The 13,943-nt window shown below is 32.4% G+C and overlaps 1 protein-coding gene across 1 annotated transcript; it reads left to right on the top strand.

The window, feature by feature from the left end:
- Nucleotides 1–8,740: 8,740 nt before the first annotated feature.
- Nucleotides 8,741–9,538, top strand: LOC111612794 (C-reactive protein 1.4-like). The gene has a single exon (XM_023354052.1). The coding sequence runs from the start codon at nt 8,741–8,743 to the stop codon at nt 9,443–9,445; it is 705 nt and encodes a 234-aa protein (XP_023209820.1). The 3' UTR covers nt 9,446–9,538.
- The last annotated feature ends 4,405 nt before the right edge of the window (nt 9,539–13,943 follow it).

The raw sequence follows: 13,943 nt of genomic DNA, 5'->3' as shown, positions 1-13,943 counted from the left end.
ATATGTGTTTCAAAATGTCTTTTAAATTACTAACAACAAATATGAAAGATTAAGTGCAACGTTGTAACAAATTTCATTTCCGTCCAAGTTAAGAATGATATGACTCATCGAAAACTGCGCGGACGAACATAAACAGTGGCGTAATCGTCCGTTATCCGACTCCAGACCAATTTTGAATTTGTAAACTGTCATTGCAACGGACAGTTGACATTGTGATCTGGAAGAAACAATTTGTATCACTCTTGCTACGGATATAATTTGTAATCTAGAATTTTTTGCATACCTTTTTAATACGTATTTAATTGCGGTTCGCGAAAAATTTCAAATTTTGAAAAATGGCTCGGACTATCAAGGAGCTTGGCCACCCTGGTGTTATACATTTATAATAGATACATTTTGAGCCACAACAAGGCGTGGCGGGGTCTGCTAGTATATTTATAAAATACTTTATGTGAAGAAATTTAAAAATATAAAAATTTAATGAATTGGAATGAACAATTTATATTAAGAACTTTATTTTTTAATTATCAATAATTTTTTCATTATTATTATCATTAATCAACGTCATAATATTAACTTTTATATTAATTTTAATTTTCACAAAAGGACGCAAAAATTTATAACAGATCGACTAGCTAGTACACGTATAAACAGAAACGTCGTACAAAACAAAACAAGAGAGAAGAGAGAGAGACCACCACACGGCCTTTCTCCCACGATAAAAAATGTGTAGAGCGTGAGTCTACTAGCGTTATTATTCTATCACGTCACACGAGATGACATTGGTACAACGAGCGTTCTTAACAGAAACCGTGAAATTGAAGCTAAATTCAAAACACCACTCAATGAGATCAAAAAATAAAATTAAGAATATTACCTAAGACGAGATCTATTATCCACTACCCCTGAATAAGAAATCGTAAGAAATCTTTGACACCCATCCACCCCAAAATACCATACGAAATTTATGGACGGCCCCATAGTTTATGCATAATTTTAAAAATTGCGCCTCTAGTGCCCGTTTTTGGTATATCGTTACGCGGACAGATGGATACCTATTCAATGGGTTATATATATAGATGCCACATCTTGTATACGATTTTAGGTCAGATCCAAATCAGACACGTCCACCAGTGGTCAAGTGGATAAAAACCCCGAACACTTGTAGTGGATTCGCGCCTCGCCAAATGACTGATCACGTGGAAATTTCTTGATTTTCTTCAGGTTAGTAACGACCAATTTCCCATAAAGGACCTTGTGAGAGACACTTTCTTATTGGCGGATTGCCAACTTGTTACGTTCCAATACAACAGTAAAACCACACTAAAGAGAACATAAAAATTTATTCGTATTTATATAGATTTTTGCTTCGTTATACATTGGTTATACGTACTTAAATGCTTTTGTATGCCCCAGGAAAAAACATTCACGATACAGAAAAACAAAACATTTATACAGTATTACTCTTATAAGGAAGGTCCGGAAACATTTCGTAATGCATATTACAGTTGCTCCACTCTCACTGACAATTTTAGGAATTACAACGATTGGAAATCTCCCTTAGGGCAATCTATTTCAGAATTATTCTATACTATCATCACTAAAATAATCTAAATAATGAGAAAAACACCGAAACTAACTGACAAATAAGCCTTAGATATCTTAAATATACAGTACAGTAGTTATTTATCTGAAATTTGTTTAATTTCATAGTAATATATAAAATATATTTTTAAATGTAAGTCAAAGCAATGAAATGTCATATTTCTTCCTTATAAAACAATATTGATTTAAAAGATTAAATCAATGCAAAGTAAAATTTTTCGAAGAACAATTAGCAATAAAGAAATTATGGAGCGTTTCATTGATAAAAAAAAGTTTACGTTTAATAATATGAAGAAACTTAGTTAAACCCGAAATACACTAATTTTAAGTGCAATTGTCAAGCGACTGACTAGTAATTTCAGCGTAATGGAGACCATTTCAGGAAATCACAATGAGAGGAAGAAGATTTGGATAAAGGTATCCGAGACATATTATAGTTTTTTTTCGATGGCTGTCTTGCTTTAATAACGAAAGCAGTAAGGAATTTATAATCAAACCACATTCTCTACAATTTTTCAACCAATAGGACAAAAGTCTGAAAGCAAACCGAATGACAAAAGTTGAATGAAAATTTATTTTATAGGCGAATACCCAAGTTTTGTGTTTTGAATTTGTTCAAAAGAAAGTCACTCGAACTGTAAATTCCCGTGTAATACTACTACTCCTAATCCGAAACTAATGGCTAGAACTAGAAACCTCATATCAGAAATGATTGGTTTTACGGGATTGGTGATATTCTAACATTCTGTCGAAGTACACAATGCTGAATGTGCTTTGAAAAAAAGCACTATGACTACTCGTAGGTATTCTGAGTTCTACGGAAGCTTCCTGGAATGTTCTTCGGCGTTCTTAAGCTTCAACTTCTTTTCGTGAACGTTAATAATTATTCTCATAGAGCACAGCTTATGCGGGATACTTAAAACCTAAAATATTAAAAAATAATTAGATTTGCAAATATTTGAAGTGGAATGCAACAGACCATATACAGACGTGTTAGAAAGATGCATCGAACTATGCTTTCCTTTCACAATATTCCACGAATTAAGTTTTGTCTTCGTTAAGGAATGGAAGTTTATATCTGGAAAGCTGATTTATAATTTTAATTTATAGCTAAGATAATTAAAAGGCTATTAAAAGTGACTGTATTCTATCCTAACTCGTTGCACTGATGGCATTTGAACTGTTCTTGGAGCCTCAGTTCTCATAATTATGACTCATCAAAGCATGATTATGTAATAATTTCATACGAGTATTACGATTACGTGACACGCCGTGCAAATGTCGATAAATAATGTAAGCTCTTTATTTCTAAGCGAAAGATTGCAGAAAATAAGAACAACTTATCGAGAAACAGCGTAATATTTTTAATGCGAAGAACAAGTTTCTTAAATGAGAAAAAACTTTCAAAACTAGAGACAGAGTAGAATTATTGAGAGAAAACACACACACACACACATAAAATTTCTGAAATTTATCTGGTAAGTTTCTATATTAGAGAGATTAATTCAATTAAATTTTCGTGATTAAAGGACGAGGAGTATGGGGGTCTGGGTATTGTAAATGATAATGATAATGAAAAATTGTAAATGATAATGAGGATTTTATTCGTCATTATCATTTACAATTTTTTATAACAAAACTCATCTTTATCCTGAAGATTAAGTTTTTTTGCCAGTTTATAATAATTAACAATATAAAAATTTTTAAAATAAAATTTTATAACAGATAGGGCCATGCACTATTTTACCTTTTATGCCGGAAAAGTTACGCAACTCGTTGAAATTTTTAAAAAGGTTTTGTTTTTTTCCTTTTTGGAAACTCGTCGTGTAATTTTGAAACTTTTGTCTTTTTTTTTTTATTAAGCTCGTTCTTTGAATTTAAAATTAATTTACGCTATTTCTTGATAATTTGTTATCATGTTTATTTTCCAATCCTTCGCTTAAGTAGTGATAAATGGTGTAAGCATATTTTATTTATTTTTCTATATATTTATATATAGCAATTCGTTAAAGTAATTTGAATCAAACGTTCTGAATATTAATCAAGACAAAAAAGATTGTAAACTTATTGTATTATGTCACATATGCCTATTTGTTTCTACTGAAGTTGTACAGTGGTACCTCGGTATACGTCTGCTTTAGAATACGTCCAATTCGGAATACGTCCTGTTTGGACGAAACAAATTTTGCTCGGTATACGACTTTTCTTCGGTATACGACTTAATTCAAATATAGGCGCCATCTATGAATAAGTAGCACTATCGGTGTATTAGACCAGAGTAGATGTTGTCGGTGCCACAGTTTATAATTTTGTTAAATTTCTTCTGATTTTAATTTTATTGTAAGTAAAATTTTATTATTTTTATTAATCATGAATTGCAAAACGGCAAATTAAAAGCAACAGAAAACTAAAAAAATGACTGGAATCACAATGGAACTGAAAAAAGAGATTGTTGAGAAATACGAAGGTGGCATGCGTGTTCGAGATTTTAACTGTTGCATACCGTATTCCGAGAACGACGATGTGGACAATCGCGAAAAATAAAGGCATTATTAAATCTGCTAACGTTGCGAAAGGGGTTAAATCAATTTCTAAACAGAGATCGAAGACATCAGATCATGTCGAGAAATTGCTTTTGCTTTGGATAACTGAAAAACAGTGTGCCGGCGACAGCGTATCNTTAAATAAATAACCTGAGTTTTGAAGATAAAATTACGAAACACGCCTTTCGTACTTTCCCAGCAATAACTTAAACTTAAATCACAGGAAAAAATGCTTTTGGCCAACTATAGGCTTGATGAAAGCGTGCAAATTGTTCCAGAAATAAGGATGGCAAAACTCAAAATACACGCATAAAATGTTATGTCGAGAACACACTCATTTTATAAGCAAAAATGCAAAGAATCAAGCAACAAATGTTCTCGCATGACGTAATATGAAAATTAATTTTCCGGTAATATTATGTAATACTAGCTGTTACCCGCGGCTTTGCCCGCGCGGGTTTTGCAAGCAAACCCCATTTATATTCAGTATTTCAACAACCATAGTAATTGTTATATAACACCTATCGCTGAGTATGATGAGAATTGCCGAGAATCAAACGAACTATTTTCAATTTGATCAATTTTCTGGAACGTTTAAAATTGTTCTATAGTCGAACAAATATGCAATAACAAATTCGAATTTAAAACGGTTCGAACATATTTAAAATCGAAATAGATAAAAATATTTATAATAATGTCTGAAATGCTATTAATTTAAATTAATACACCTAAGTACTCCATGAAGACTAAATCCTCTCCCTCTCCCGCCCGCGGGGGAATTGCGAAAAATCCTTTCTTAATGTACATACATTGCCATGGCATACCCTACTAAAACGCAGATAAAAACAAAAAATCGCATCTAAAATAGTACAGTAGAAGCCATTCTTCCAATTAAGCCTTAAACCTCTCCCTCTCCCCCCGCGGAATAATTTCGAAAAATCCCTTCTTAGTGTACGTTTCCATGACGTACCCTAACTGTCTACCAAATTTCATTTCTTTAGGTTAAGCGGTTTGCTCTTGGCGATGATAATCACCCAGTCAGCCAGCCAGTCAAGACAAGCAATTTTATATATTTAGATTATTCTATAATAATTACGTTATAATTTTGTTATTACCAGGCCAACAATAATTTGTAGACCACAGAAATTCAATATTTTGGTAGTTCATCATGAAATTTTTTTTTGTCATCTTTCATGTTTATCATGGATTTGGCAAGCCCGTAATGAATGTGGTGGTGGTGTTGGACCCGTCCCTCTTCGACCGGCTCCCCCATTGGGAGCCTGGCAGAAATCATAATGAACTAATAAAAGGGCCCCCTAAGCTCCCATGGGGCTGAAAGAAAAAACAAAAATCTTCTGTCATTTAATAAATTTTCATCACCCAGCTCCCATTGTAGTCCTAAATATAACTCTTGATGACAGGAAAAAGGGCCTTTTTAGTCATGCATGTTTTAACTTTAATCGTTTTTAAAATACCTGGGATTAATTATGTTAAATGCGTTATTATGAATTCAGAAATTTCTCAAATAGGGCGCCATTAATTAGGTCTGTCCAGAGGATGCACAGTTGCTACATAGCCCCCATTATTGGTGTCTAGGGCCATACATAATGAGGAACATGTAGCAAATTAAATCATTATATTAAAATTGTACCAAATGGATTTGTTGATTGACTAGGATATGTCGGGCACCGTCTCATAACGCCTGTCGTTTCGTTGTGGGCCCAGTTCGGCTCATGATAAGCGTGATTTAGAGACCCTCTTAAAAGTTAGTGTCCACAGGAGGAAAGAATATTGTTCGTTTAGTTACGGCAACGCAACACTTGGGTGATCTGCCTAGGGGGATGCCTTCCGGAAGGTCATTTTAAGGGAAACTGGCCCCTATTTAGGCGTTACGGATTCGGAGAAAACCCGGAAAGTTCCACGTGGCTAGCCCATCCGAGCGAGGCGAGAACCCACGATCGAATTTTCAATGTTTAGGGTACGAAGACCGCTTGGCCATTGGTGGGCCGGAGGGAAGAGCAAAAAATCACAATATTGGGAACGTTAGTAATTAACTGCTATCATTAGGCACGCTTTGCTTAAGAGCGGTCTTTTTAAATTGCAAGAAAACATTAAAATACATTTGCATAATAATGAATATCAGATCTTTTATTTTTAGGGTGCATACAGAACTGGCTCTTGAGATTTTGCCGCGTAAAGCAAAGTTATTTATCGCTTCTGTATTTTTAAAAATTGTGTCAGAAAAATTATATGTAATTGTTTATTTTAAATGTAAAAGCAGATTCTTTAAAAGTTAGATTTTTTAAAATTTAGATTATAATTTTATTTATTTCATAAAATTATTATAATTTTATTTATTTCATAAAATTAACCTTTCTTTCGAAATATTGCCTTTGAAAATGTGCTGCTCTAAGCAGGTGCTTAGAGCAGCACATTTTCAAAGGCAACATTTCGAAATAACGTTTACTTCATGGGAAGATCTTCATGTTTATGATATACTTTGTAATGTTTAATTTTTAAAAGTTAATTTTAGATAATATTTTTTATAAATTTTATCTATTAAAAAATATATTAAGAAATAAATGATTTCATATAATACATTTAGGCAACATATAAAAAGTTTTCTTTATTTGCGTAGATGTATATAAACTATTTTAATCGAGAGATCAAAATTATATCTAAACTTTTAGATTTCTTCTAATAATTCAAATTATATAAAATGAACGACCAATTATTTAAGTATATATTAAACAATCCATTTAGATTAACCGCGTAAGGTTATATTTAAATTTAAATACACCAGGAAGAGAAGACGTATTCGGGGTCCCGATCACTGCACTGTACAGCACTGCAGTGACGTAGCGTAGTGGGGGCGGCAGGGGCGTCCGCTCCGGGCGGCACTTTTATGGGGCGGCAAAATTTCACAATAAATAATAATAATATCTTGGAAAATATTTGAATCATTTCATTTCATATTTTTGTCGCACTTAGGATTCGGACATTGAAATGAGCACGGAATTTTTCATTACTTATTCTGTGACGAAACTGAATTTTAGTCTATTAAGGGGGCGGCGAAATTTTCTTCTGCCCCGGCCGGCTGACACCCACGCTACTTCACTGCAGCACTATAAGCGGAAGTTGCCAAGCCCTACCCGGGCCAGTTCTTTTCTTCCACGTGACTCTAAATAATATAAAAATAATAATTATTAATTTAGATAAGAGATAACATCTATTTCTAGTAGCAAATTACTTATTATTAAAATTAGCGGATTTATAGTAGGGGTATTTAAGGCGATCGTTTGGATATGAATAATTATTGTTACAACGTCACATTGCCGGGATACAATTTTTAATTTATTTCATTTAAAATATATGCTCTCCACCTGAAATTAATAATGTCTTGTCTCTGTACGGTACATCATACTTTTCCATTAACAATAGAATCGTTCCTGTCATCTATCTAATACCTTTTATGAGAAAATATTTGAATTGAATCGATTTGAATCGAAAGTTTGTATGTAATTAATCGGGGCATCATACTTCTAAGGTTTTTTTATTTGGTCTCGACTTTCATCTAACTCCCTTCAGGAGATTAAGGAAAAACAGACGGACGGACGGATGACATTGCGAATTTATGTCTACAATTTTTTCAAATTGCAGCCCAATTAAATAATAACAAAGTATATTTTTAAAATGACCTCGATAACTTCTGGTGTTGATGTACTTTATGTACTTCAAAGATCTACGATGATAAAAGTCAAATACTAATTTCAATGACAAATATTTTGTTATTATTATACATGAGTTCATAATTATAGTACTGTATTTTTTAGCTTTTCCTTTTACTTCTATTTTTGCTTTTAAGAAATTAATATTTACCATTTAGACTTTTACCATTAAGACTTTTATCCGCACAAAACACATAAATGAAGTATTCGAAACGAAAAAATAATAAAATAAACATAATTAAATACAGTAATACCTCGACTTACGCTACCCCGACTTACGCGAACTCGGAGTTACGCGATTTTCAAATCTCGTCGATGCGTCTTTTGTTTGAGCGCTACGCAACTCTTGATTACTGACTCCCCCCCACGCTATTGTTCAGCTTACATGTTCGGACGTGTTGCGCTGAATCGATACATAGCTACAATTTATTTTGTGTTATTTATTTCTGTGTTTGTTATATCTACGGAGACTTGAGAGACTCTATGTGGTGATTTCTTGTAACCGTAAACGAATCAAGAGACGAGATAAGATTAACGAGAACATTTATTAGCTTACTTACATTCGACTTGGATTTTACACAAATTGGGAAATTATACCACGAATTACGCGAATTTGACTTACGCGGTTATCGCTCGGTCCCACCTATCGCGTAAGTTCGGAGTATTACTGTAAATATTAATTTAACGTTACGCAACTGATTCTTTAAATTGAAACTTCGATTATGTAAATAAAATAGTATGATTCAAAGTACATCGCATGTTGACCTCGATAACCTGAGACGCGAATGTTATCTTAAGTCACGTACTCCAAGTACTATAAAAAGATGTAACGTCAAGGTAGTCCAATTTAGAAGAGACAGCAAGATGTGGTTTCCTGTGTTGTGCGTGCTCCTTTCTTTGGCACTTGTAGAGAATTCTCAACTCAAGATACACATTCCTACCTCTAACTACGAAGGACACTACCCACGTCTCCGTCTCGATCAACGGTTTCCATCTCTAAATGAATTCACGATTTGTTCGTGGATCAAACCGCATTCGATTCAAAGAGAATTTTTCACATTTTTTTCGTACGCAACCTTACGATACGACAATGAATTTGCTGTGTGCCTTTCGAATAAAGATGGAAACGTCAAAGTAGGTGTCAATATCGCAAAAAGTTATATAGAAATGCAATGCCCAAATACAGAATGGACAGTGGGTGAGTGGTACCACCTTTGCGTATCTTGGTTTAACGCGAATGGGCATTTGCAAGTGTATACGAATGGGTATCGATGTCACAACAATACTAATAATAATACCATCGCTAGAGGCGCTTTTATCCCTAAAGGAGGTGTGTTTATTGTCGGGCAGGATCAGGATGCTCTTGATGGCGGATACGATGCTGATCAAGCGTGGTTTGGTGATATAGCAGACATAAATATGTGGGACGAAGTTCTAACAGAAAGACAAATTAAAGAAGCGGGTAAATGTGAGGGAAAAAGGAAGAAAGGAAATGTTATTAGTGGATTGATATCTTCCATGACCGCTTTTGATATTTATATATCTGAAACGGAACTCTGTCAGCCTTGATTATAGATTAACGAATTAATAAGTTAGAGAAAAATACAACTTACAATATATCAGTATCAAATGTATCGAGTGTATTAAGATATAAATAAAATTCTGTGATAATGTACTTTTATTTTTATCTTTATCTAAAATTTACACATAAAATATATATATAGGTTACGCATAATTTTAAAATTTTTATTTTTAAAACACGAATTAATTAATTTAATTTTTATTATTCTTTTCTGAAAGTTAACTTAAAAACAATAGCGGAAACTATTTATAAATAAAATAAAATATTTTTATAATTAAAATTTACGTTTTAAATTATTTTCATAAATGAAATAGACTAAAATTCCTAATTAAAATTGTAATTAAGTGTAACAAATATTAAATTTCTAAAATAATTTTTTTTATTTGAAAAATAAAATAGTATAAAGTGTGGCACGTAAGTCAGCTAATCCAAATATATCACGCTTCTGTTTCAACTTGCTTAACAATTCCATTGCTAAAGTTAATATCTGATTTTTTAACGTCTTTAAAAATTGATTATCATCCTTAGCCATTTATTTATTAATGTATTAATAATTAAAAAATGAAAAAATAAAACACTAATGAAAAATTATCGCATTGGCACCTATTTCTCACTGACAATTTTAGGAATTACAGCGATTGAAAATCTCCCTTAGGGCAATCTATTTCAGAATTATTCTATACTATCATCACTAAAATAATCTAAAGAATGAGAAAAACACTGAAACTAACTGACAAATAAGCCTTAGATATCTTAAATATACAGTACAGTAGTTATTTATCTGAAATTTGTTTAATTTCATGGTAATATATAAAAAAATATTTCTAAATATCTTCTCTAAATATAAGTCGAAGCAATAAAATGTCATATTTCTTCCTTATAAAACAATATTGATTTAAAAGATTAAATCAATGCAAAGTAAAATTTTTCGAAGAACAATTAGCAATAAAGAAATTATGGAGCGTTTCATTGATAAAAAAAAGTTTACGTTTAATAATATGAAGAATCTTAGTTAAACCCGAAATACACTAATTTTAAGTGCAATTGTCAAGCGACTGTTAAGTAATTTCGACGTAATGGAGACCATTTCAGGAAATCACAATGAGAGGAATAAGATTTGGATAAAGGTATCCGAGACATATTATAGTGTTTTTCGATGGCTGTCTTGCTTTAATAACGAAAGCAGTAAGGAATTTATAGTCAAACCACATTCTCTACAATTTTTCAACCAATAGGACAAAAGTCTGAAAGCAAACCGAATGACAAAAGTTGAATGAAAATTTACTTTACAGGCAAATGCCCGCGTTTTGTGTTTTGAATATTTTTAAAAGGAAGTTACTCGAACTGAAAATTTCCATGTAATACTACTACTCCTAATCCGAAAGTAATGGCTAGAAGTAGAAACTATATATCAGAAAAGATTGCTTTTACTGGATTGGTGATATTCTAGCATTGTGTCGAAGTATACAATGCTGAATGTGCTTTGAAAAAAGGCACCATGACTACTCGTAGGTACTCCGAGTTCTACGGAAGCTTCCTGGAATGTTCTTCAGCGTTCTTAAGCTTCAACTTCTTTTCGTGAACGTTAATAATTATTCTCATAGAGCACAGCTTATGCTAGATACTTGAAACCTAAAATATTAAAAATAATTAGATTTGCAAATATTTGAAGTGGAATGCCACAGACCATATACAGACGCGTTAGAAAGATTCATCGATTCTTTGGTTTTTTTTTCCACGAATTAAATTTTGTCCTTGTTAATAAATGGAATTTTGTATGTGGAAAGCTGATTTATAATGTTAACTCGTTGCTAAGGTAATTATTTGGTAACTAAAAGTGATTGTATTCTATCCTAACTTGCTGCAATGATGGCATTTGAACTCTTCTTGGAGTTTCGGTTCTCATAATTATTAATAAATTGAAATTTAAATGTCAGCATTTCGGGCACTCATTAGGAGAGCGTTTACTTATTGCTCCAATATATTGGATAAGAGTAATGAGATTAACAGAATTAAGGAAGTAAATTTGGGTTTCTGCAGAAGTACTATTGAAGGGCTAGTAAAATTTATGAAAGATTAAAGAGGCTAAGAACGGGAACAGATCAATATAAGATCACAAAATTTACGTATAATAAAAACTTCAAGGACATGATGAAACAAGTTTCAGATAAAAAACGCTCCAAAATTGTTTACAAAAACGGCCCTAATTTATACAGTATTCTTAGAAACGACAAAGACAAGCTGAAGAAAGAAGAAACAGCGGGCGTATATAAAATTCCATTTGAAAACCAACAGCTAGGAATTATGAAGGACTATATTGGAGTCACAAGACGAAATTTGGCTATTAGGCTTAAAGAACACAGATATGACATTAGCAAAGGACATTGTACCACGGTTTTGTCAAATATGGCGCAAGCGGAAAACTTCAGTAGTTAAATGGAATAAAGCATCTATTCTCAAGACGTTGAGATCCCCATCTTTGGCATTGCAACATGAAAAAATTGAAATTTATAAGAGTAAATTAAGAGACGGCTGTATCAATGCAAGGGATGCTGATGGTTTACCATCGGCATGGAAGTTACTTGTAAAAGAAAAGTTAAAACACACAAATTCTTAGTTCCTATCTGCCCTTTATAATGTGATGCTTTTTTATGTATACATTTTATGAAGTTAATCCTTTTGTGCATTTAATCTTTTAGGTTTATTTATTTTTGTTTTTTAATTTTAATTTTATTTTTGTTTTTTTTATATCGCCTTATGTTATTATTTATATTATTGATTGGTTAATTTATTTTTCGTTTTAATTTTGAATTTATAATGATCGAACGTACCATTTAATACAATTTTGAAATACGTTCGAATGCCAGTTCACCTGAAGATGGCCTATTCCATTAGGCTGAAAACGTTAGTGTTGTAATAAATATTTCTCAGCATTAAGGTGTTAAGTGTTTTATTAAATCTCATAATTATTACTCGTCAAAGCGTGATCATGTAATGATTTAACATTACGATTATATGACACATTATAAAAATATCAATAAATAATGTTACATCATTTATTTGTATTTAAGGAAAATATTTCACAAAGTTTACAAATTTGTCGAATTACATTAAATTAATTACTTTTTCGGCTGCTATAGCCTATATAGCAGAGGGGAAGGTATGGCGATAGATAAAAAATGAGCCATCCCCAATATTTTTAAATTACTGGATTCGAAAAACCTTGAAAAGTCCAGAAATGCAAAAGAATTTGGGTGTTTTTTCTGAATGTATGAATGCTAGTTTGTGTGTGCGTTTGTCTGGTGGCACGAATTTGTCCATCCACTTTGATAATTCCTGTGCCTTTAGTCGAATATTTCTAAAATTTTGCATACAGGCAATGATGCTATTAAGTTTTCGTGGTTAAAGGTAGAGGGGAGTAGTGTGTCTGTTACCGCTAAAGCTCGAAATCCGTTAATGTGCACATTACCTAGTTAATCTGCAGATTAACTAGGGTGATCCGTTAAAGCTGCGAAAATTATTCCATTTCTCAAATTACCTAGGTAATCTGCAGATTAACTAGGGTGATCCGTTAAAGCTGCGAAAATTATTCCATTTCTCAAATTACCTAGGTAATATTCAGATTATCTAGGTAATCTGCAAATTACCTACTAGGCACTCGGTAAAGTGAAAATAAGATTTTTGCTGGAACAACAGCAACGTTTCTGTACGCTTAAATTAACATAATGTTATTTATTTAATTTTCAATATCTAAAGAATCAAGTTAATACAATCAACAAATTAGTTGATTGAATCAATCATCAATCAATTAAAAAAACTTTAATACAAAAATCAAACGGTTTAAAATATTACTACAATTAGGGAAATGAATTTGCAAAACATATGATAAAATTGTACTTACTTATTAGTGCAATCTAAAGATTGGTGACACTTTGAATTACGTAGCAATTGGTTTTTGCGACAAGCACGCCTATTTGTGGTACATTTAGATTTGCAGTCACATTTTCTGAAACCCTGCCCAGTACCAAGGGATTGTTTTATTGCTGTTTGACGTAAAGATATTTCTACAGCAGGGACATCCATCTTCTTTCGTTAAAAATCTCTCTTTGCAAACACTGAATTCAGATTTTGCATACAATTGTTTTAAAATACCTGTTTTAGTATCAAGTTTAATGTTTGTTCACGCAGTTTGTGGTGAAGTAGATCCTAAAGAGGAAGGGTGTGGTAAGAATGTATTGTGCATCATCTGTAAAAAGAATATGGATCAGAAAATACAGCGTGATGAAGCCAAGAAATCTTTAGAAAAGCAAGCAAAGAAAATATTAGAAGTTTCTAATGCAAAGCACCCAAACGTCGATGAAGGTTACGCTGTGAGAATTAAAGTACCTGAAGAAGACAGAGCAAAAACTGATGCACGTTCAATTTTAGCTGTGGTTCTTAGTAAAACAGAGGATGGCTTTTATAAACTTGATACTAAAACAGGTA

This window comes from Centruroides sculpturatus, unplaced genomic scaffold (assembly GCF_000671375.1).
Source record: "Centruroides sculpturatus isolate CEXI.00-Female unplaced genomic scaffold, Cexi_2.0 scaffold1601, whole genome shotgun sequence".
Lineage (NCBI taxonomy): Eukaryota > Metazoa > Arthropoda > Arachnida > Scorpiones > Buthidae > Centruroides > Centruroides sculpturatus.
This window is presented reverse-complemented; position numbering and strand designations above follow the sequence as displayed.